Below are 22,956 nucleotides of genomic sequence, written 5' to 3'. Positions count from 1 at the left end.
ACAATAATTTTACTATAAAATAACAAAGATTACACGATCAATTTGGTCAAGATTTCTAGAATGACCAGTGTCAAGTCATAACATGTTGCAATCATAAGCCCAATACAAGAAACCCACACCAAATTTAATAGGACGAAGGGAAAAACACAAGAAAGATTGTTTGCGATAATCAACTTTTGATTTGGAGGCGCAAGCTGTTGATGCGCGCATGGTCAGACTTATCAAACAAGTTATTAATTTGAAGCAATAACATATGACGCCAAGTAATGAGTGGCAAGAAATTTAGGAGAGGGTCATAGCCTGAAGGCAAGAAGCTTCGAAAAGAGAAAACAATTTGGGATGATTGAGTTGTAGAAGAGAGAGCAAGGTAACTACTATAACCTGTAGGCAAGTCATTCATAAATTGAGCAAACATTAGACTTTGAAAATTATACAACTACTTTTGGAAAACAAGACACAAAATGACAAGCTTTTGAGCTTACAAATCTTTACGGATAAGTTTGTCTACTGGTTAAACGACAAATCGTTAATTTGTAGGCAATTAAAAGGTGTTGTACAGCTAGTCGTTGGTTCAATGTTAGATATAACCCTTAAACAATAACTTGTTTAATCAGTCAAACGTACGCCCAACTCATTTCTAAACAAACCAGCTGCAAGTAAGTTTGTTGATGAATCCAGTGACGACTGGTTCCAGTTATTCAAAATTAATGTTTTTCCAACAGCGAGTAGTAATTTTCTGGAAATCTTATATTGTCAACCGCTTCTTTTTTTTTTTTTTTCTTAAAACATGTGCGTGCATGTTCAAAATCAACCCTTATTGTTTATTTGCCAAGTTTTGAGTATATTGACAATTACTTCAAGTAATATATCATAGATTAATCAACAACCTGTTCACCTTACAATCAAAATGCTCACCGCTCCACATACTGGACGCAATGGAGTATTAGGGTTGCAACGCACCTTATCTAATAATATTGCTTGCCTTTGCCTACATATATAGTGGCAATCTGAACGTTACTTTGATGGGTTTTGTCAATAGATAAAGATGAACAATTTTAACTATGAAATTCTCAAAAGAAAAAAAAAAAAGGTATGAAGCCAAAAAATAGTGCATAAATAGACAACAATGAGCACAAAATGAAAATCTTGGTTTCCCAGGTTCTTTCTCAATATTGACAGCCCGAAAAGGATGATCAGGCATCTATATGCAATCAGATAGCTCTTTGCTTCCTTACATCTGTCGAGAGTAAATACAGCATCATGTGTATGTATGACATTTCACCGTCATGAAATTGAGATAACAGTTGCGGCGTAATTGTATACTCTCTCAGTGATCGAATTATAGGTTGAGTTTCAGTGTAGCTGTTGCTGAAGTTCTCCAGCCCGAGTGTATTGAATTTTGGTATGCTTTGTTCAGAGGTTGAAAGAATTCATATGATCATTGAAAAAGACATGGCACTGTTTACCTTTACCTTGATTTATGTATATGCGCTATATACCACTTCCAGAGGAACTCTGTATTGTAGATTGCAAGCTGAGGCCTAATTGGAGATCCAAGGATTTACAGCTTTGCTTTGATGAAGGCAAAGCGGAAGGCTTGAGACCAACAGGCCTGTTTTCCCTCGATCTGTCAGCGTGTGTTAGCGTGAACATGGATGAATCTTGCTGAAAAGGGATCATTTGAGATGGCAGAGCATACCATTTTGATGGCTGAGAGCCATTAAGATGGGCATCGTGCTCGTATTGGTTGAAACTGATTTGAGATTCCTCGTAAAGAGTGATCTCAGGAGCACTGTAACAGGAAGAATCATAGTACCATGGAGTGGAACCTTGGTAGCTGAAACCAAGGCTGTTTTGGAAAGGTTGAAGGTAACAGTTGATGCTGGCTCTCTTGGCTTGAAGCTGCAACCTTTTCTTCTTCATCCTCTCTTTCTTGTGAGCATTTTGATGACCTCCAAGCGCCTGTGAGTTTGCGAATTCCTTGAAGCAGTATTGGCACTCGAACTTCTTGTCATCAGTCTCTCCTGTTGAGCTTTTCTCCTTGGTAGGAGTCTCCCTGGTAGATGATGAGTTTACACTTTCATCGCCTTCAGCAGAACTTTTCAGGGAGTTGTCATTGTTCTTACTCGGGTTAAGCTCAAAGCCAAACAATCTAAGCTTCTTCTCGACACAGGAGGCAGCTGGAGAATAACCATTTTCACCGTCGCATGTCTGAGAAATAAGACTAGAGGCATCCATTTCCATCTCACTTGAAATAAGGAAACTAAAAGAAAATTGGCTTAGCGTTAAATGTACCTATGACGAAGAGTTGTTTGGCTTGTCTTCCTTTTTATAGTAATTCTATGGTTTCCAACAATGCAATGCATCTTAAAGAGGAATAGTTTTATAATAATCATGAACAGCATAAACGTAGACGAGGGTCAATAGACAAAAAAAAAAAAAATGGAAATTTGGAAAAGTCAGATCAGAGAAGCCGTCTCATGCAATATTGATTTTTCCTTTTGTTTATTATTTATAAGTTAAAGAAATAAACTTGCTGCATTTTGTAGTAGATACACTTCAAACTTTCCCAATCAAAGAGGATTCAGTGTGCTTTTTTTAACGAGGAATTCTGTGTTCTGTAAGCCATTTTAAATGGGTAAAGACCATCAATTATGGTACCACTTGCACATTTAAAACAAATATTCCATTCCTGAAGAGGGGATTAAAGTTATTATAATACGAACTCTAAAAACAAAAGTCAAAGAAAGAAGGGGACGTAATCTCCTGGTAGGAAGGGCTTCTAACTTTGCAAGATATCCTCCCCCCACTGTACTTAAAATCCCATAATCCAAAGAATAGATTAATTAATTAAACCAACAAATTAGTCAGTGGATTAATGTATGTAATATATAATCCGCTCTACCTCTCCAAGCTGATCATAAAATATGCCATAGTGAGCTAGTAGTTAATCAAAAAAATAATATGAATATGATGACTCTGGGTGCCCAGTCCCATCCACCACAGGTCTCCAAATAATGCATAAACAATGCTGAGTTCTGTAGAAATGAGACTTGATGAAGCTTCTGTGCAACTATCATCCTCCACCCACAAAGGTGTTTTATTTTTTATATATATGAAAAAAGGAAATGAATAGGGGTAGTGTAATGGGTCTATGTTGACCATGTTTTGGGAATGGGATTAGAATAATATTAAGGGAGAGTAGTTGCTAAACAAAGGAATATAAGAAGTGGGCAATGATGTAAGCATATATACTAATCAAGGTCTTCGAAGAGATCTGGGCATATCTTCTTAGAGCAGGCAAAGCCTATATTTTATACCAAAAGCATATGTTTTCAGGTGAATCAAGTCATCAACTAATATTATTGTATACATAATCAAAGCATATGTGTTGGACAGTTGTTCTGCTTGGACCCACTTTTTGTAGCTTTGGGGACATGGTTGGAAACTGTATTAGATTGTGTTGTTATTTCAATGTCTCTACCTTCGCATTTCATTGGTGGGAAGAAGTCTACCAATAGATCTTTCATGCTAATCAATTCCCTACTCCTTTATTTATATATATATATATATATATTTTGTCCAGCTTATTCAAATTACTTTCTTGCTTTAGGAGGAGAATTCCAAGTAGGCATGCTGTCATCAAGCATTTGAGTATCCTAGCATGTGGAATAAACTGAGGCCATTTTGGAGGAGATTGGATTATGGTGGCTAGGTGGGTGGGTTGGTTGATTGATTGATTTCAGCTCGTTTCAATTCATTTATCCCCTGCTTTGCTAGAGGATCAAAAGGGTGGCCCCTACCATCAGCCACCCCACAAAATTCCTGTTTCCATCCAATCTAATCTTGCTTCTCTTCTGGACAACTCCAAATGCTTTTTAAATATCTTAAAGAAAACCATGAAGAATGCCAAGATTGACTAAGGCAACATGAATCAATAAATTAGTGATTTATAAGTTGATTAAGATTTCAGCTACAAATTAGATTCAAGGCCTAATGTGTTTCTACCACTCAATCGAATATTTGAAGCAAAGCTCACTGTGAATGAGAGAAAGACAGTTGTAGCACTCTTTTAGCTGATATACATGCAAGGCTTTTCCCACCTGCTCCAGCTACATTTCAAACTCAGGCCTCTTTCTTTTGAAGTTTCTGTTGTCCAAATATAATCCTGGAAACCATTATATATAGAGAATCTTGATGTGGCTTGCACCAGTTTAGCATACCTGAAACGAGAAATAGCAACTTCAATTCATTATTTTATGCGCTAATTTATATCTAATCTAATTATGAGATGCTGCAAATAATCCAATTTTTACCCAATGGAAATTCTATTTAGTCGGGCATTCACGAATCCAGAAGAATCTAGTGGTGAAAACTCCCCAGTGTTGGAAGAAAGAGGGAATTGGTACTAAATCCTGATAATGTGCAGTCATGTCATGGTGGAGAAGCAGGTGTGGAAGGCACTAGCAAATTAATTCATCCAGCTGGTGGAATTCTTGAACAAGCATGTAACATGCCAGCCATCTTGCAACTTTAGTAGTACTTTGAAACCCGGGAAAACATCAGATAACAAGTAAAAACAACAGTGAGAATAATAAATTAATGAAAAAGTTGCAAGCAATCACGTAACAAAATCAGGTGGGCTTGATTTTTAAGATTCATCATGTTTTGTTAGTCCAGGAATTTCAAAACATGTTGATTATTTTTTATAGAAAAGAAACATATGGATTATTGCGGGTAAAAAAAAAACAAAAGAAAATCTAGAAAACAAAGTACATAAGCATAGACCACTTGTTAAAGGCAAAGACAAGGTAGCACAATTTTGACCAACTCAAATTCAGAAGGAAAAATTAAGGCAGGAAAATGCTCAAGCTGATGATGATGAATTGATGATCAAGACATGGCGTACTGTGATTCCTGGTTGCAACACCAATAGTTCAGGCTTATATACACTTTGAAAATTAGTGGAGGCAATCTTCATTGCTAAGAAGCTCATATCATAATCATTCTCAAAGCATGCTGCAATCTTGGCTGCTGTAATTATCTGGTAAAACTGGCGGCGGGCATGTTCTTAACTCCATTATTAAAAGTCAGAAAATACTAGTGGGTAGACGAGCAAAGACAAGAAGCTGGGGAATGAACATAACCAATTATATTGTTTTTCATTTCTCTCTTTTTGTTTTATTAAAATCAGCAGGGAATTAGTGACTTTTTGATGGATTTTTCTTTTTTTTTATATTTGAGGAGAAGAGATTCGAACTTTATTATTTAACTAGAAAGTTCATGTACCAATTAATAAACAAAATATTTGAATGCAGTGATTTTTTGAAAAATGCAACTAATAAACTTTCGAAAACAACTAAAATACCAAGAATGTTTCTTTTTTCTTACTGTATAAAATCCGTTTCCATGATATGAAATTCACAATCTAAAAGTCGAAAAGAGTAAAGTCGTATTTCCTCCCAACTAATCCATGCCAAGTTGCAAAACGTTCTCATTCGTTCGGGAGAAGCAGAGAATTTAATTTTTTTTTATGGAAATTTGAATTTTTGGGAAGTCCATTCTCAATCGTCCATAGCCAAAGAATCAAGGAAATAATTGCGCAATGAAGACAATTCAACGACACAGCATATACATAAAGAAAGTACACCTTAATGGAAAATCAAGCTAACTGAATCATTAATGGTCACCATAATGAATATAAGAACACATACTGACCAAATACAATAAATCTATTGACAAACTCAACTAACCAAATTCATGGTATTGATGGTAGAAAGTAAAGCTTACGAGGAAACCAGGATGCTTCCTGGTGGCTGCGGAGCTCAAAGTGTGTGCTTATGACAAAATAGAAGCCTGGTGTATCGTCTCTGTTTGCAGATTGACCCACCCCCTCATTGTGCTGAAATCCTGGACAACCCAAGTCCCAGCCGTCAGGCTATGCCTATACGGTTTTATTTCTGACACAAACCACATGTAGTTTTCTTTATTCATGTTGGTAGGTGGAGGCAACTTTTATGTTCTCCCCTTGTTCTTCTCTTATTAGTTATTACCCATCACATTGTTTTTTGATACCATTTGCTTCCACTAGAGAAGACGTCTTAAGGGCTAAAGGGCCCATCTTTCTTCTCCAGAAGTAAAACCGAGTGCCACCTTTACACAATTTTACAGCCCCATGGCCTGGCGCTTAGACGACGGGGTCCCATGTCAGCAGGAACAAGTTTGAACAGGTACCTTAACCTCGATCTTTTGCTTGTAAGGAGAACCTTGGTTTCGAAAAAGATTACAAGCGTATAAAAATCATAAAGCAAAGTCACCTGCACCACATGACATGCATGCCTATTTTCAAAGAAAACGGAGCTTCTAAAACAGTACAAGTAGGGGAAAGGGCAAGGATATTTCCTGCATAAGGATTCTAGACAGCTAGCTGCCCCAAGCAAACTAGATTAGGTAGAATACAGGCTTCTAAACTAGAGTTTTCCGCAAATCAGAACATTTCAGATTCCAGATTGCAATCATTTGCAAGAATATTCTATCTAGTGAAGACAGTTGAATTTGATCAAACACCCATTTGTTTCTGGCCGGAAAGAACTAAAAGCAGGTAACATGAAATCCAAAACAACTCAAAATTTCTTTCCACCATCTATGAATATTAATCAGCATTAGATTCAAAAACGTGACAACTGATTTATGGGTCACTTTCTAACCCAAAAAGAGAGATACAATGGTTTTACTTAGACAAGATTCACTAACATGAGCACCCCATCGTACGAAATGAACAAATAATCATGGTTGCCTTTTGGTACGGGGCAAAAGAGCAAGAAGAATCTTTTTCCTAGGGCCCTGCAATTCAAACCACCTTCATTAGGGACAACTTGGCATGTTATGTAAATTACAACAGCTATACCTTAAGATAACATTTTGCACACACTCAGAGACAGAGAGAGAGTGAACCGTTACCAAACTACATTCAAATGAATAATGATCATGATCATAGATTTGTTTTTTATTGGCAGGATTTGATTCTAGAAAACACTCTGATCACAGCCCATTTTACTACTTCAAATCCCATAAAATTCAATGTGAGCAAGAGGCATACTGCAAATGTTGTCATCCGCACCTTGATTAGCAGCTGGATACTGCAGTCCCTCCAAAGTCAAACAATTAGTTGGCAGGTTACTCAGCAGTAAGCCGTAACTTTAACTAGAACTTAGCAGCAAGGAAAATCCATGATTTCCTAGTACATAGTGCTTACTGAAACTTATCAACTATAATCCATCTAATCAACTTCATAGCAAGCTTTATATTCTCAAGCCACCAATTATCCAGAACAGTTAATGAACAGAGGCACAGAACTACATGAGAGCCTTGAGTTAGAGTGAATTTGGCTTAGGCAACAGGTAACCCAAATTCCATGTAAAAGAAATAGAGGCCCACAGACACAGATAAAGCATATTGTACTTAGGCACTCAAATCAGTCCCAGTTACATGCACAGAATAAAGATTACTTTAACAAAAATGTTTTCAGAACTGATGACATCTAATTAAGAAAATATGAGAACTATATAGACATGCTTGAAAAATTCAACTTTGAGAATCTAACTCATCAGATCTGAGTTAAGCAGCAGTTATTAGTTTGGACGCATCAATCATGAAAATTAGAACAGAAAATTTTGACAATAAACAATACAAATACAAAAAAAAGGGTACAATACCATAGGTATTCCTAGCTCTTTCAGGTCATTTTCCCCCATCTGTTTCAATGCAGTCATATCCACCTGAGTAAAAGATCAAATCTCCAGATCAGCCAAACAAGGAGAGTGCGGATAAAACAAACCAACAAGCAATTCTCCAATGAACATCATAATATAAATCCATGGGATTTCAACAACGTAAATACAGAGTAAAGTAAATCTTCAAGATTTGTCTGATAGAACAGCTAAAGCAACCACCTCCATCTAGGAAATTATACTTTTTTAACAACATTACCAGTATTTGCAACCATTTGAAACACGCTAATGTCAGTCATTTTAGGCAAAATGACCATATCCAACATTTTTCAAGTCAATATTTTATTTTAAATAAAATCACAAAAGATAGTGGACATGCCTGCGGCTTTGTAACACAAGCCAAGCATCAATTGGAAACTATTAGAGCTACAAGAAAATATTAGTGGTAATATTCCCTATTTAATTATCCTGAATAAAAATTTCCTACAACAACAAACACAATACCTGCATAAAAACATTCGTTATCTTTCTATTACTGAACATCAAATGGCATGCCGGTTGAAAGGCTAATAAAATTGCTTTTCAAAAAAAAAAAAAATAGCCCCATCCCTTTTTGCCATTCCAGGGAGATGGGCGCCAATTTGGCATGGGGAGAGACCCAAGTGTTGCTTTCTTCATGAAACATCCATGTCTTTTTTTTAAAATATTATTTATTACAAGAGGAAATTTATTGAGCTTAAGGATACAAAACATGAGGTATCCCTTTTTCATCCCATAAACTCCAACCCCCCCCTCCCCACCCAATTTTAAGGTTCAAATATATGAATTCAATGTTGAATATCTCTAGATCTAATCACTGGGGTTCCAATTTAGGGACATCAGACATACATTTTAATCTTCACTTCTGCAAAAGTAGTATGTTTATTACCACTTACACATATATGTGCAAAAATATCTTTACATTAACCACAAACGGGCCAGAACCAAGCTAGACAACCTAACCTGAAAGTGATGTATTTAATTAAATCACTATTGATGCTATAATATTTTTTTCCAATCAGAAAATTCAACAACTATCTGCATTAGGTGAAGCTGAAAAAAGATTTCTAAGATCTTGCATTGCACCAATAGTGCCAAACTTCTGAAACACACAGCTTGTAGCCCGGGCCTATTTAAACGAACTGAAGTAACACAAAAAAACAAAGAGCAAGCGACAAACTATTATTAAGAATAACATATTAATGTAATTCATCTTCTTTCTTCACTGACTATTCTTCCCCTGCATCTCATGAACACTTTTTTTATTTCAGAAAAAAATTAATCCTTACTCAGGGAGAATTTAACTAAAGAACTCTATTACTTACTTCCTCTGCCTTGAAAAGGATGACATATTTTCCCAACCCCAGTGAATGTAGCAAGCCTTCAACAGTTTGTTGTTCATCTCCCTACTTAGCAGCCAGCCAAAAAGGAAAAAGGTAAGAATGCATCTTAAACACTGGATCTTATGGATCACTGTATGCATATAACTTTATAAGTTTCTAAAATATAAGTCTTTGGGATCACATCATGACTAGTTATTTATCCACAGACTGCAAAACAAATAGCATATAACACTTGATACAAAACAGAGTAAGAAGTTCTGCAAAAATATGGCTAGAACCAAGAAGTGGAAAGGTTAGCAAAAAAAGAAAAAAGTAATGGTACAGAGGCATAAGAGAAAGTGCAGGAATTATTAGGATTCAGAGTTGATTTGCAAAAGTTAAAAATGATAATGCCTTCATAGAGGAGAAGATTCTGTGTGTGTGGGACACAGAGAGGTAGTGACAAGGGGTGGGGTTGGGGGGGATTCTTAAAGAACATGTAGCACCTACTTCTTGAAATTCCATGGATGTAAGAACACACACTTAGGCACATTAACATACAGCTTCAAAGCGCCCTCCACTGTCACTTGTCCAGAACCAAATGCAACCAGACTATTAGCTACCCACAATATCAGACACTTCATAGAATAAGGTCAAGGATGTGCATGTCAAATACCTTAAAGTTTAATGTTTATTTAGTTTTCAAAACCTAATTTGGAAACCAACAGAAAGATAATGGGTTCTTAAACTTTTTGAACAGCATATTATCCTGTACCAACTAGAAATGGTTGACAACAAAATAAATAGACAGAAAGATCTAGACAAGTTACTATATAGAGAAAATTTTTAGGATAGGTCTCGACTTTCCAAGCATAGTAGTAGGAGAATGACATAACACAGTTTTTTTTATTGATTTAACCGCAAACATGACATAAAATTATCATACAAAGTATGTCACGAGTTATATGGTAAAAGAACAAATTCAACTGACGAACATAAGCAGCTGATGTTCACAAAAAAATATAATGCTAAAAAGATAGATGCAAAACATGTTCATAGCACCCTTCACTAGTAGAATGCAAAGTAGACAGCAAATAGTACGTACAGAGTATGAACTTTTTTGTACAATGCTGCTTGGAGGAGGAATTGGGCGACCTGGTGGCATAGGCTTTGCCGAAGTGGTAGGCACTGTGGACTTTGTAACAAAAGATGCTGTACTCACAGGCCTTGGAGCATCAAGAACATCTTTGCCCATGTATGGAACTGCTCTCACATTGTCATACGTCCTGTTCAGTGGCCTTCTCTGTAGCTCTTCAGCATTTGTTGGGGGAGATATACCCCTAGAAACACCCATTACTCTGTCTGGTGATCGTTGTCTTAAATGATCTAAGGTCCAAGGAGAAAAAGAACTTCTTGATGAGGTCATGCGAGGCAAATCATCTGCACTTCTTGTGGAAGGAATTCTGCCCAAGATACTGGTTTCCCTTGATTCAGGCATTCGCTGCCGTGCCTCATAACTGTTAAGTGGAGGCTGTCCCATTCTTGACAACTTTTCACGGAGGTCCATGACCTTCTGGTTATCATCACTCTGAGCCCGTCTAAACACATTTTTTTGCATGAGTTTCAAGCGAAGGTCATCTTTACCAATGCGAACATCTTTATTTATTCAAAAGAAGCAATATTAGTAATCTCATAATGAGTCCAGAAATCAGAAAATATAAAACATATTGCAAACTTGAGGTGTATGCTTGTTACCATTCAAACCATTAGTGTTCAAGCTTGGTGTATGACCATCCCCTCTTTGTCTGCAGAAAAGGAAAAACAGCACCGTAACTATTTACCTAAGTAAACTTCATTAATAAACTAATAGGGTAATATTTTATGCACATAGAATGTAAACACCAAAGCTAGGGCAAAGTATTAGCTCTCATGGTCAATGTCTCTCCAACGCTTTATTTTCCCTAAAGTATCCTTGTTGAGTGCATATCCAACACTCAAAGTGGAAACAGGCATGCCTTCCTGACCTCCAAACTATAGGAAAAGCTTAGAAAAAATTTAAACACACACACACACATCCAACGTCACTTCCCAAGACCTGGCAATCAGTAGTAACAGCAAACTACCCTTACAATGAAACAAATACCCTAAAATAATGGGTCCATTTTGCAAGCTCCACGAGACATGAATACAACAACAGCATCATCACCATCATCCACCAGGAAATTCAGAGTATTTACCTAAGTAGCCATTGCACAAGCACCAACATTGCAAAGCAAGAATTCAAAATGCTGAGAAAACAACAATAAAAATCCTAAAAACATACCTTTTGTTGTTGAGCTGGTTTCCACGCAACAAGGAGCCATCTACATTGCTTCCTAACCTATCTCTTACAGACCGCTTACTTCCAGCAACAGGCAGAGAATCAGAAAAATCAACATCTGATGCAGGTCCTGCCCTCTTCACCACCTACAGCAACAAAATGACTAAAGTTCAGCTTTACAAACAAGCCGCCAAAAACACTAATAAAAAATGAAAAAGAAACTAGACTGAATTTTAAAAAAAAAGTCAAGTAATTTAAAGAAGAAATGAATAAAACCCAACCATGGTAAACTAAATTGTTCAAAATTGAAGTTAAATAGTAAATACAATTTATAGCAGAACTTAAATTTCCTACTAATTTCCAACGTATTTCCTACATTTTATCAGCAACGGAAACAAATACGTAACCAACATCACTAATTACTATGGAAAAACAAACAAAAAAATGATTAAGAGGAAAATAAGTAAAACAAATACCTGGCCGCGACGACCGAGAGTGATAGTGACACGGCCCCGCGAATCTTCTGCCATGAAGAAACCCTAGACTCGTTAAATCTGGCTTAATCGGCTCTTTCTTTTTTAACTTTTGGAGGACCGACAAAAATGAAGCTTATCATCGTCCTTCCAAAAGAAAAAAGAACATCGCTTAAAAACAAAAACCCTAAAACACCTCAATGGCGAAAAATTAACCGTTCCCTTTTCGGAGATTTTGCACTTCACTTAACAGGTAGTCTTAAACGGGACTGTTTTAAAAAAAAGAAATCTGCTTTTAAAAATTTATAGGGTTTTGAAAGAGAGAATCAGATTACTTTTTTGGTATCGAAGAGGAATGGAGAAAATAAACGGAGGTCGCTGGGAGGAAGAATGGCGCTGTTTCAGGAGATATTACAGTGTGATCGATCTTGTATGGTCTACATCAATATTAGACGTCCGATTCTTTTGATGAGAATAGGGGACGTCCGATTAATTCATCAAATCCTTTTCTCTTTCTTCTAAAAAAAAGTAAAAGGCGGTTTGAAATAAATTAAAGTACCACAAAATAAAGACGGGGGACTTCTGAATTGGGATAATGGAACTAAAATATTTGCCGTTTGCCATGATGATCATAAATAATTAGTAGGAAGCAAATACAGAAGGATTTTAAGTAACTGTTTCATCCTTCAACTTTTAACATGCCTTTCATTTAGATTTTCATTTTTTTGGGATGAGGAGAAAATGGGGTTCCGAAGGTCAAAAACTAAGCGGATGTTTGTTTTGATTTATAAAACAGCTTTTCAATTATAAAAGAAGAAGATGTTTTACTTTTAAAATTTAAAAAGTTTTAATTTATACGATAAATTTATTTAAGATTTAACATGAAGTTAAAAATCAAATTTTCTTTACAAAGTGCTAATTTTTAATGACAAAATATTTAATGGAATTATTTTACATACTCATTTTATTTTCCAATCATTCATAATATTATGTGACGAATTATGCTTTTTTCACATTTATTTTTTCAGTTGATCCCATTATTTTTCTTTATTTTATTTATTTTTATTTCAAATTAACAAAAAATATTTTATTTATTTTTTATTTTAAAATTTATGATTTGATTCATAAAATTGAATTTTTTTATTAATAAAAAAATATATCAAAATATTATCAAAATAATTTTTTACATCTTTCAATAATTTTGATTAAATTTGTTAAAACTTATCTAAATTTTTCTTTACAGTTCTTTTACAATCCACTCTATTTAAATAACACTTCTTACAAAAATTTCAATAAACAAAAACAAATCCTAAATTTGAACATTATTTAACCAAATTTAATTAACAAATAATAAAATATTGCATGATTAGATTTTCTATTATAATAACAGGTATTTCTACCGATTTGGCGAATTCAATGACAAATCCATCATTTTTGTCATAGTGGATGCTGAAAACATTTTCTCTTGATAGATGAAAATCTAAAAAGAGATTAAATTTAAAATAAAAGAGCAAAATGGCAAGGGTAATATCCTTTATCCCAAACAATAAGTTTTAGGTTAAATACTCAAAAAAATTATACGAAAAAAGTTAATTAAGTCCTTTTTTTTTTTTACATTTAATTAAATTCTTGAATTTTAATTTTGAGTCAAATAAGCCTCTTTCACTAACTGTTGACTAACTTTCGTTAGTTACATTTTTATGCCACGTCATCTTCCACATGATAAATTGAAGTGTTATTTTGATGATCACATCATTGCTCTTTAAATTTTTATTTTAGATCAAATAAGTCATTTTCATTAACAGTTGATTAACTTTCGTTAGTTAATAGTTCAATTGACACTTTTATTCCACGTCATCTTTCACGTGACAAGTGGACGTGTTATTTTGATAATCACATCACTGTTCCTTAAACTTGTATTTTAAATTAAATAAGCTATTTTCACTAATTGTTAACTAATAAACTTGTATTTTAAATCAAATAAGCTATTTTCACTAATTGTTGACTAACTTTCATTAATTAACAGTATAATTGACATTTTTATGTCACGTCATTTTCTATGTGGTAAGATGACATGTCATTTTGATAATTATATCACTGTCATGTGATAGATGATATGACATTAAATGATGTTGATTAGCAAGTTTATATTTATTTTTTTGCTCAACTATATGTCCAAAAATAATTAACTTAAGGATTTAAAACAAAAAAATAAAAAAAATAATTATTTTTTTCCTAATTTCATAGAATAAACGTTTGATTTATGGTTTAACCCAGAACTTAATTATCTTAGAGACTAGAAATCCTTGAAGACAAAAAATCCGTTAAGCCGTTCTAATCCTTCAAATAACTCCGCGACTCTTGCACGCTTTCCATCGAAATGGCACCAAATTGCGTTGGCGACCAAGTTGAGAGATTGTTGAAGATAAAAGAATTGATAAAAGGATGCTTTCTCTCTTGTTCAAGGAAACTAGCCTGCAACAAAAACGTTAAATCTTCAAAACCATGTTGCCTAATGGGGTTCAACTCTCCATTCAAGATACTCACGTAATTCTTTTCTTTTCTTCCAATAATTTTCTAGTTTCTTCTTTGCAAAAAGAAAACCAAACATGAAGGAGATAAAGTTTCCCCTCGAGATACTATTTAAGTAACTTCATATTCAAAAAAAAAAAAAATGTAACTTCATATTCCATTGGCCTAACATGAAGGCGTTCACCATTAAGCGTTACTTGAAGTATTCCATTTGTCAAGGATTAGAATGGCTTCAATCAGTTGGAAAGATTTATTTGACTTTTTATCTTTAAGATAACTTAGTAAGTTTTGATCTAAACCTTAAATCAGATGAATTAGTTTGTATAAATTCAAAACATTTATTCTATTAGATTAAGGAGGAAAGTAATTAGATTTTGTTGAAAACGTTAAAGTTAATTATTTTTAAACATGTGGTTGGGCAAAATGATAAACACACCATTTCTAATTAGTAACATTTAATGCCACATAGTAATAACATCATCAGCATGACACATCAACTTATCATGTGACAGATAACATGATATAAAAGTATCAATTGTACCATTGATTAACAGAAGTTAGTCAATAGTTAGTAAAAGTAGTTTATTTGATTCAAAATAAAAGTTGAGGGATTTAATTGAACGTAATAAAAAGATAAAAACTTAATTAACTTTTTTGATATAGATCAAAGACTTATTTAAATATTTAGTATAATTTTATTTCCTTCCTAATAATTATTTAATGTGACGGCGGCAATCAGAAAATATTTTTGTTTCATTACCCCAATTTGGAATTCTGCACAAAATGGAAAGCCTTGATCGGGGGAAAATGCTTGATAATTTTGGGAGTAACGAATGGCGAACAAGGATTGGTTCCCTTTTTCTTTTTGCTCGTGATTTTAAACTTTTTAGGTCCTTTCATCTTTCCATCTTCGTAGGTTCTTCCTTTTATATATTCTTCACTGATTAACGAATCGGCCAAATTGCTTAAATTTTGTACTAGTAATTAGTTTATTTATACTCTTGTCGCCCAAAGGCAAAAGGTCTTAGCATGATTTTGATGGCACAAAGTAGAAAAAGTTTGGATAAAAATGAGAGATTTAAATAATTGCTATCATTAGTTAATACTATAAGGGCAAAATACTTAAAAAAGTTTAAATAAATTTTTAATTTTTTATAATATTTAATTATATTTTTATATTTTTATTTTGAATGAAATAAATTTTGTAATAGTATCATATGATACTACTATGCGATATACTAATATGTAATAGTGGATGATGATATGACATTATAACATGATCATTAGGTATTTTCAATATTCACATTAATGCATGTCAGTACCATATTTATAATATATACATATATAAGTAAGATAATTAATTAAGTCAATTGGTTGACATTTGTCATTCTCAAATAAATTAATTTTTTTTGTACACCTTATGTCAAAATTACGTTATTTTTGACGTTTGAAGGTTTTTTTTCACTTTTTTTTATTGCTGTAAAAAATACATGAAAATAATAATTTTTAACTTTTAATGCTTAGAGGATAGATTCATTTAATATTTTTCAATTACAATTTAATATTATTTTTTATTTATATCCTCTTATTCTGCATGAACTTTAATTTATAGTATTTAGACATTTCTTTTATACATAAATGTTGAAATCCTAACAAATATCCATCCAATTCATTGCATAAATTAAAAAAGTAAAAAAAGTTTACTCATTTCTCTATATACATAATATACAGTCATCATTGAATAAACAAATCAACTAAATTTGGTAACCTTTAGCCATTTATTTTATATATAAAAGACAGATAATACTAAAAATTAGTAACTATTTTATATTGATAGGATCTTTACATTATACTATTGTTTTATATTCTATAACTGTTTATTTTAATCTGACAATAGTACTTGCTATATACTCTTTCATTTCTTAATATTTTATTGTACATTTAATAATCTTTGATAGGATTATTGTATTATTTGAATAAGTACAATTTTAAATAGGATAACTGTTAGGTCAATTGATTGACACCTGTCATTCTCAATTGAATTAATTTTTTTTACACATTATGTCAAAATTGCGTTATTTTTTACTTTTGAAGGGGTTTTTTGTTTTTTACTTTTATTTATTTCAATAAAAATATTTGAAAACAATAATTACTAACTTTTAATGCCTAGAGGATAGATTCATTTAATATTTGTCAATTATAATTTAATACTATTTTTTGTCTATATCTTTTTTTTTTTGCATGAACCTGAATTCATAGTATTTAGACATCTCTATTATACATGAATGTTTAAATTCAAATTAATATCCATTTAATCTATTGAACAAAATAAAAAAGTTAAGAAGGTCTACTCATTTCTCAATATACATAGCACACAACCATCATTGAATAAACAAATCAACTAAATTTGATAACCTTTAACCATTCATTTTATATATATAAGACATACGCTATTAGAAATTAATAACTATTTTACATTGATAGGATCTTTACATTATACTGTTGTCTTATATTATACAATTGTTTATCTTAATCTGCTAATAGTACAAGGTATATACTCTTTCATTTCTTAACATTTTATTATACATCTAACAATTTTTGATAGGATTATTATCTTCTTTAAATAAATACAATTTTAAATAGGATAACTGTTAGGTCAATTGGTTGACATCTGTTATTTTCAATTGAATTAATTTTTTTTACACTTTACGTCAAATTGTGTTGTTTTTTACAGTTGAAGGGTTTTTTTTACTTTTATTTATTTCAGTAAAAAATATTTGAAGATAATAATTTTTAACTTTTAATACCTAGAGGATAGATTCATTTAATATTTATCAATTACAATTTAATATTATTTTTTGCATGAACTTGAATTCATAGTATTTAGACATCTCTTTTATACATGAATGTTTAAATTCAAATAAATATCTATCCAATTCATTGAACAAAATAAAAAAGTTAAGAAGGTCTGCTCATTTCTCAATATACATAACACACAGTCATTATTGAATAAATAAATCAACTGAATTTGACAACTTTAGCCATTCATTTTATATATAAAAGATAAATACTACTAAAAATTAATAACTATTTAATATTGATAGGATCTTTATATCATACTGTTGTCCTATATTTTATAACTGTTTATTTTAATCTACCAATAGTATAGGTTATATACTCTTTCATTTCTTAATATTTAATTATACACCTAACAATTTTTGATAGGATTATTGTTTCTTTGGATAAGTACTGTTTTATAACCATATATGCAAGTGCAGATTTTCGATAATTGAAATTGGAACAAATAACTATCTTCAATTAATACAATTTATCTTTTCTCAACCAATAAGAATCATACATTCATGAAGTTTAGTAATACAATATATCACAATAACAGAAACAAAGGAAATGAAAACAAATGTATATGGCAAAAGAAAGAGCAAATTGTCATCATAGTTAGACATATATAATAGTTTATATTCCCTTAACATTTAGCTAAGTACAAGTCTTGCATCTAGAAAGTTGATATATATCATCTAACAAAAATGGAAACCTCCAAATCATAAATGTTATTCATTTTGTTTGAACAATATATTTTTAATGAAAAAAATTACTAGATGTTCAACAGGATTATTATCTTCTTTACTTAAGTACTATTTTCAAAACTATATATTTAGGAGCAACTTTTAGTGATTGAAACCAAAGCAAATAACTATTTTCAATTAATATCCGTTTATCTTTTCCTCAATCAACAAAAACTATACATTTATGCAGTTGACTAATATAATATAGCTTTCCCTACAAACTCTTTTAAAGGTACCAAATTTAAGTTTACTCCAACATAATCTATATTGTTTGTAATCTTTTTGTAGCGTAGCTATGGTCACTATCCTAGTAAGTATAAAATGAGAAGTAATATTTTGATTAATAGAAATTAATCAACAGTTACTCATAAAAACCTATTCGATCTAAAATAAAAATGCATAGATTTTATTGAAGGTAATATAAAAATAAAAATTTATTGAAAATTTTTAAATAAATAAAATATCTTAGTTTTCAATGAAAACGAAAATATTGAATTTGATCAAATAAAATGATTTCAACCTTTTTTGTTTTTTTGTTTATTTATCTAGTGAGAGTTTAGGTAACACTTTAGTCTTTGATATTTGGCACTTTTATACATCCACAAAGCTATTTTGAATTAAAAAACACATGCTAAAGGAGAAGTGTTGTTAATATTTACCGAGTTAGCTCTGAATTTGATATATCTAGACAAATACTGTTAACAAATCACCAAATGGATAGCCATAGCTTACTTGGAACTCCATAGCTCTGGCACATAAAGCATCATTTGGTTGTTAGTATTGTTCATTGAACAAATAAGGAATAAAGATTGCACTCGAGCATTTAGCTTAGTGGTTGGTGTATAATCCCCCTACTTTAAGAATAGGGTTCGAATCTCCCCTCCTCCAATTATAAAAAAAAAAAGAAATAAAGAAGGAATGATGAAAAATTATTTATTTATTTTTTAAAATCTGGAAAATTTTTTAATTAATAGTACAAATAATTACTTTTTTTTTAATTTTGTAATTTAACCATTAGACTAAATCTATTCTTTCTTCCTTCCTTTTTATTCTTGAAAAATCTTAAGAGTAAACTGCATTCGAAGTTTCTAAATTTTGGGAAATTTTAATCCATATAGTTTAAAATATAATTTTCTCTATACTTTCAGCATTATATCCAAATAGTTTTTTTTTTTGGGTATTTTCGTTAAGGTAGATGTTAAATGATAGTTGGCAACATATACTTATCATATGACTATTATGTGGGAAATTCAAGCAGATTGATGCGTACATTAATTATTTATTTAAAAATTTTAATTAATATTAGTTTTAAATTTTCATATTATATTAATAAACAGTAAAAATAAAAGAAATATAAATATTATTTATTTGAAATTGGAATATTTTATAAAATATATTTAAAATTTCAAATATCCAATTATTTTTTCTTTTTTTTATTTTTTATTTTTCTTTTGTTCTTTATTTTTCATTTTTATAAAATATCCTAATTTAAAATAAATAATTTTAATATTTTTCTATTTTTAATAATTTTTACTGTTTTTAATATAATTCAAATTTTTTAAATGAATAACTAATATACATATTAGCTAACACTTTGACAATCAACTAGCAATTAATAAAAAACGAACAAAAAAATTATTTCATTACAACCTTGATAGCATGTTTGGTGGGGAGAATGGAATAACCATTGCACCCCTATTCTTAATATTTCTTTAAGACCTTATTTGGTTGGAAGGAATGAGAATTCTTTGGAATGATCAGGGAGATGGGGAATAGCTAATACCAAGATCTCCCTTGGTATAAGTTATTCCAAGAGCCAAGAAAATAAAATAAAAAATTAATAAACAAAAATTCCTTTTATTAATTTTAAAATTGTCATATTATATCAAATGTAATTTATTCATTTTTTACAATTTCTTTCCCTCTCTACCCAATTGCCTCTCTCTTTCTTTCACTAAATTAAAATGAATTTTAAATTAAAAAAATTTCAAATAAATTTAAAGCAAAAAGGTTTAGATTTTAATTATAAATTATAAAAAGTTAATGTTTTAAACTTAAAAATTAAATTAAAATTTTAAATATAAATTTTTTAAATTTTAATATTTTAAAATGAATAATGTAATAAAATAATAAAATAATATTTTAATTATAAATTATGAATATTTTCAATGAAATATAAATTATTAATATTTTATAAATTAAAATAAATAATCATATTAACATTTAAATAACAATTTATTAATATTTTTAATAATTATTAAAATAATAAATATTTTAATTTAAAAATTAAATATTATAATAAAATGGTATTTTTATTATTTATCACTTATTCTTAAAATTATTCCTGCCAACTAAATATTAGAAAAATGTTATGAATATTTTTGTGAATATTCATTTATACTATGTATATCTAGGTTTACATGTAAATTAGATTGGATGAATATTAGGATTTAATCCATCCATCTAATACCTAAGTATTATCTTCATTTTGTAAATTCAATCTAGATAAGGGGTTATTGGTCTATAAATAGACCATTTCACTTCATTTGTGGATACATGTTTAAATAAGATTTTCTTACTTCATCTAAATACATTGTTTCCCTTTAAATACTTTCTTTTATATTTCTTTTATATTTGTTCTTTTAAGATTTATTTTATAATGTGTTGTTTGCACGATTCTCTAATCTCTTGGTATCACGAAGTTCTATTTCTTCTATTTCTTTCAAGCTTTAAAATGATTTCAATGGTTGGCTTTTGATTTTTGGTTTTAGCGAATCAAGTAAGTGACTTAATATCTCTTTGGTATTTTTGTTTTGGTGAATGAGGTAAGCAACTTGATTTATTTTTGGTGTTTTATCTTTGAAAATTAATTTAAACATGAATTAGCTATCATGTAATATACATTATATTTTGTCCCTTGATTGGAAAATGAATTTACTATTATATAGCTATTAATGAAAAATCATGAATGTCCATTACTAGATGTGCATGTGACAAATGAGTTATTAATAAAACACCATGAATCTATCCATTCCCTGAAGTGAATGCAACATCATTTAATAATTATGATAATGGATATGGAAGAAGTCACCATAATAATTTACATTATCACTATTTCAATTTTAAGGATAATTTTATTACTAGAAGTGAATGGATAATTTTACCACCATAAGTGGATAGATAATTTTACCACCAGATGTTGATGGATAATTTTACTACTAAAAGTGGACGGATATCTTAACCCACTAATCCATCAGAATTGGATAACCCACCAGAGGTGGATGGATACTTGTAACCCACCAAAGTGGATGGATACTTTTAACCTACCAGAAGTGAATGAATAATGAAAAAGACAAAAATGAAAAGAAAAAAAAGAATATAGAAAACGTATTGTCATTTATGTGGCACGAAAGACCATTGGTACGTACTTATTATATGTCTTGAATTTTATCAAGCATCACTGAAAACTAAAATATCTTCTGATGATTTTAACCATCGCAAAGTTGATATAACACGTCAGGATATTGTTAATTTTCTTATCCACCCTAAAACTGGAATTCATCATATGATTAGTAATGGAAATATCCATTGTTGATTTTCTTGTCCACCTTAAAGGAGGATTAATCATTTTATTGGCAATGAAAATAACCAAGAATGAAATTCCTTAATAATTTATTGGTATGCTTTATTCTAACTTTATTATAAAAATATATTTATATATTTTTATTGTATTTAAATGAAATGTTTTTGTTATGTGTTTTAATTAGTAAATTATATATTTAATGTTCTCTTATGTCAACTTGTAAGTTTTTTATTATGTAACTTATCTTATTAAAGAAAAATATTAATATTCATCTTATTGGATCCGAGATCACTTGTCACGACCCGGAACACCCATCAGGCCCATGACAACAGCTGCGACGTCTCGATACTCATTACCCGAAATGCTGATCGGAACCCTGCAAGGCTTAGCATAAGCTTTTGCATCTCCCAGGTGAGCGACAGTTATTAAATCTCGCATTTCAAGAAATCATAAGTCGTTTCCAAATCAAAACAATATAATATTATTTTTTGGCTCACAGGGGCATTTTCGTCATTTTTCTTCGAAAATACCAAAACCCGTCAAAAACATGGTGTAAAAGCTAAATATGTTCATACATACTTTAAATCAGATAACTGAAGTATAAAATTACTTTTACAGTGACACGTGGGCCCCCAACTAACCAATAAGGTGCGAGTCTGTGAACCTACAATTTTATTGATGCAACTCCGAGATTAATTCTCGACTTAATCAACTATCAACAAACTGTCCTGAGCTTGAAAAATGGATAGAAAGAGGGGTGAGATTATGATTACATAATCCCAGTGAGTAAACAATTACCATCAAAAGCATCTAAAACCGAGTACATGGAGATAATATAAAAACGTTATATATCAATAATGTTCATAACACAAAATTCGTTTCAATCTATACCAAACAATTTCTTTTTGTCAAAATTTTTTGACTTATAAATTTCTTAAACTTGGCCCCTGCCAAAATCATTCTTACGGGTACCCTCATCAAGGTATCCCACTGAGACCGCCAAGGCTGTTAAATGACCCATACCCATAAATATGTTTTCACATTTAACACACAGTCGTTCCTTGGCGTTGGCTGAGTCTCACTCTCATGTGGTGGCCCGAACGTGAGGTGCACTCAAATCTTACCTCAGGAGATACTTCATCCAACATCTCCCCCCAGAGGTAATTATATAATTGGGTTACCTTACCCCTCTCATAGGCAATTCACGGAAATCCCCACCACTGCAGTGATCGTTTAATATACCACTAGACCTATAAAAATTTCAGTAGCATAATATGGTGAATAAAATGCAATCCAGTCTACCGAGACCAATCCAAAACTGTTCATATATTTCATGCCAACCCAAAAAATTTAGCCATCATGTTTCCATAGTG

At 31.3% G+C, this 22,956-nt stretch overlaps 2 protein-coding genes across 5 annotated transcripts; both read right to left on the bottom strand.

Moving 5' to 3' along the window:
• Positions 1 to 1,093: 1,093 nt before the first annotated feature.
• Positions 1,094 to 2,391, bottom strand: ZFP5 (zinc finger protein 5). Its single transcript, XM_007044434.3, has one exon. The coding sequence runs from the start codon at positions 2,242 to 2,244 to the stop codon at positions 1,492 to 1,494; it is 753 nt and encodes a 250-aa protein (XP_007044496.1). The 5' UTR covers positions 2,245 to 2,391; the 3' UTR covers positions 1,094 to 1,491.
• Positions 2,392 to 6,607: 4,216 nt separating this feature from the next.
• Positions 6,608 to 12,369, bottom strand: LOC18609362 (Sterile alpha motif (SAM) domain-containing protein). Of its 4 annotated transcripts, none has more exons than XM_018115038.2 (8): positions 11,888 to 12,369; positions 11,415 to 11,557; positions 10,847 to 10,896; positions 10,197 to 10,747; positions 9,095 to 9,175; positions 7,716 to 7,778; positions 7,100 to 7,139; positions 6,608 to 6,843 (listed from the first exon to the last, which is right to left on the bottom strand). In XM_018115038.2, the coding sequence occupies exons 1-8, from the start codon at positions 11,939 to 11,941 to the stop codon at positions 6,836 to 6,838; spliced, it is 990 nt and encodes a 329-aa protein (XP_017970527.1). In that variant the 5' UTR covers positions 11,942 to 12,369; the 3' UTR covers positions 6,608 to 6,835. The 4 variants fall into 4 exon arrangements, with proteins under 4 accessions (XP_017970527.1, XP_088659580.1, XP_017970526.1 ...); XM_088803454.1 differs by having other exon boundaries at positions 7,121 to 7,139; positions 11,888 to 12,368; XM_018115037.2 differs by lacking the exon at positions 7,100 to 7,139 and having other exon boundaries at positions 11,888 to 12,359.
• Between the last annotated feature and the right edge of the window lie 10,587 nt (positions 12,370 to 22,956).

This window comes from Theobroma cacao, chromosome 2 (genome assembly GCF_053813885.1).
Source record: "Theobroma cacao isolate CCN51 chromosome 2, ASM5381388v1, whole genome shotgun sequence".
Taxonomy (NCBI): Eukaryota; Viridiplantae; Streptophyta; class Magnoliopsida; order Malvales; family Malvaceae; genus Theobroma; species Theobroma cacao.
The sequence above is the reverse complement of the archived record's forward strand: the minus strand, read 5'-3'. Positions and strand labels throughout refer to the sequence as shown.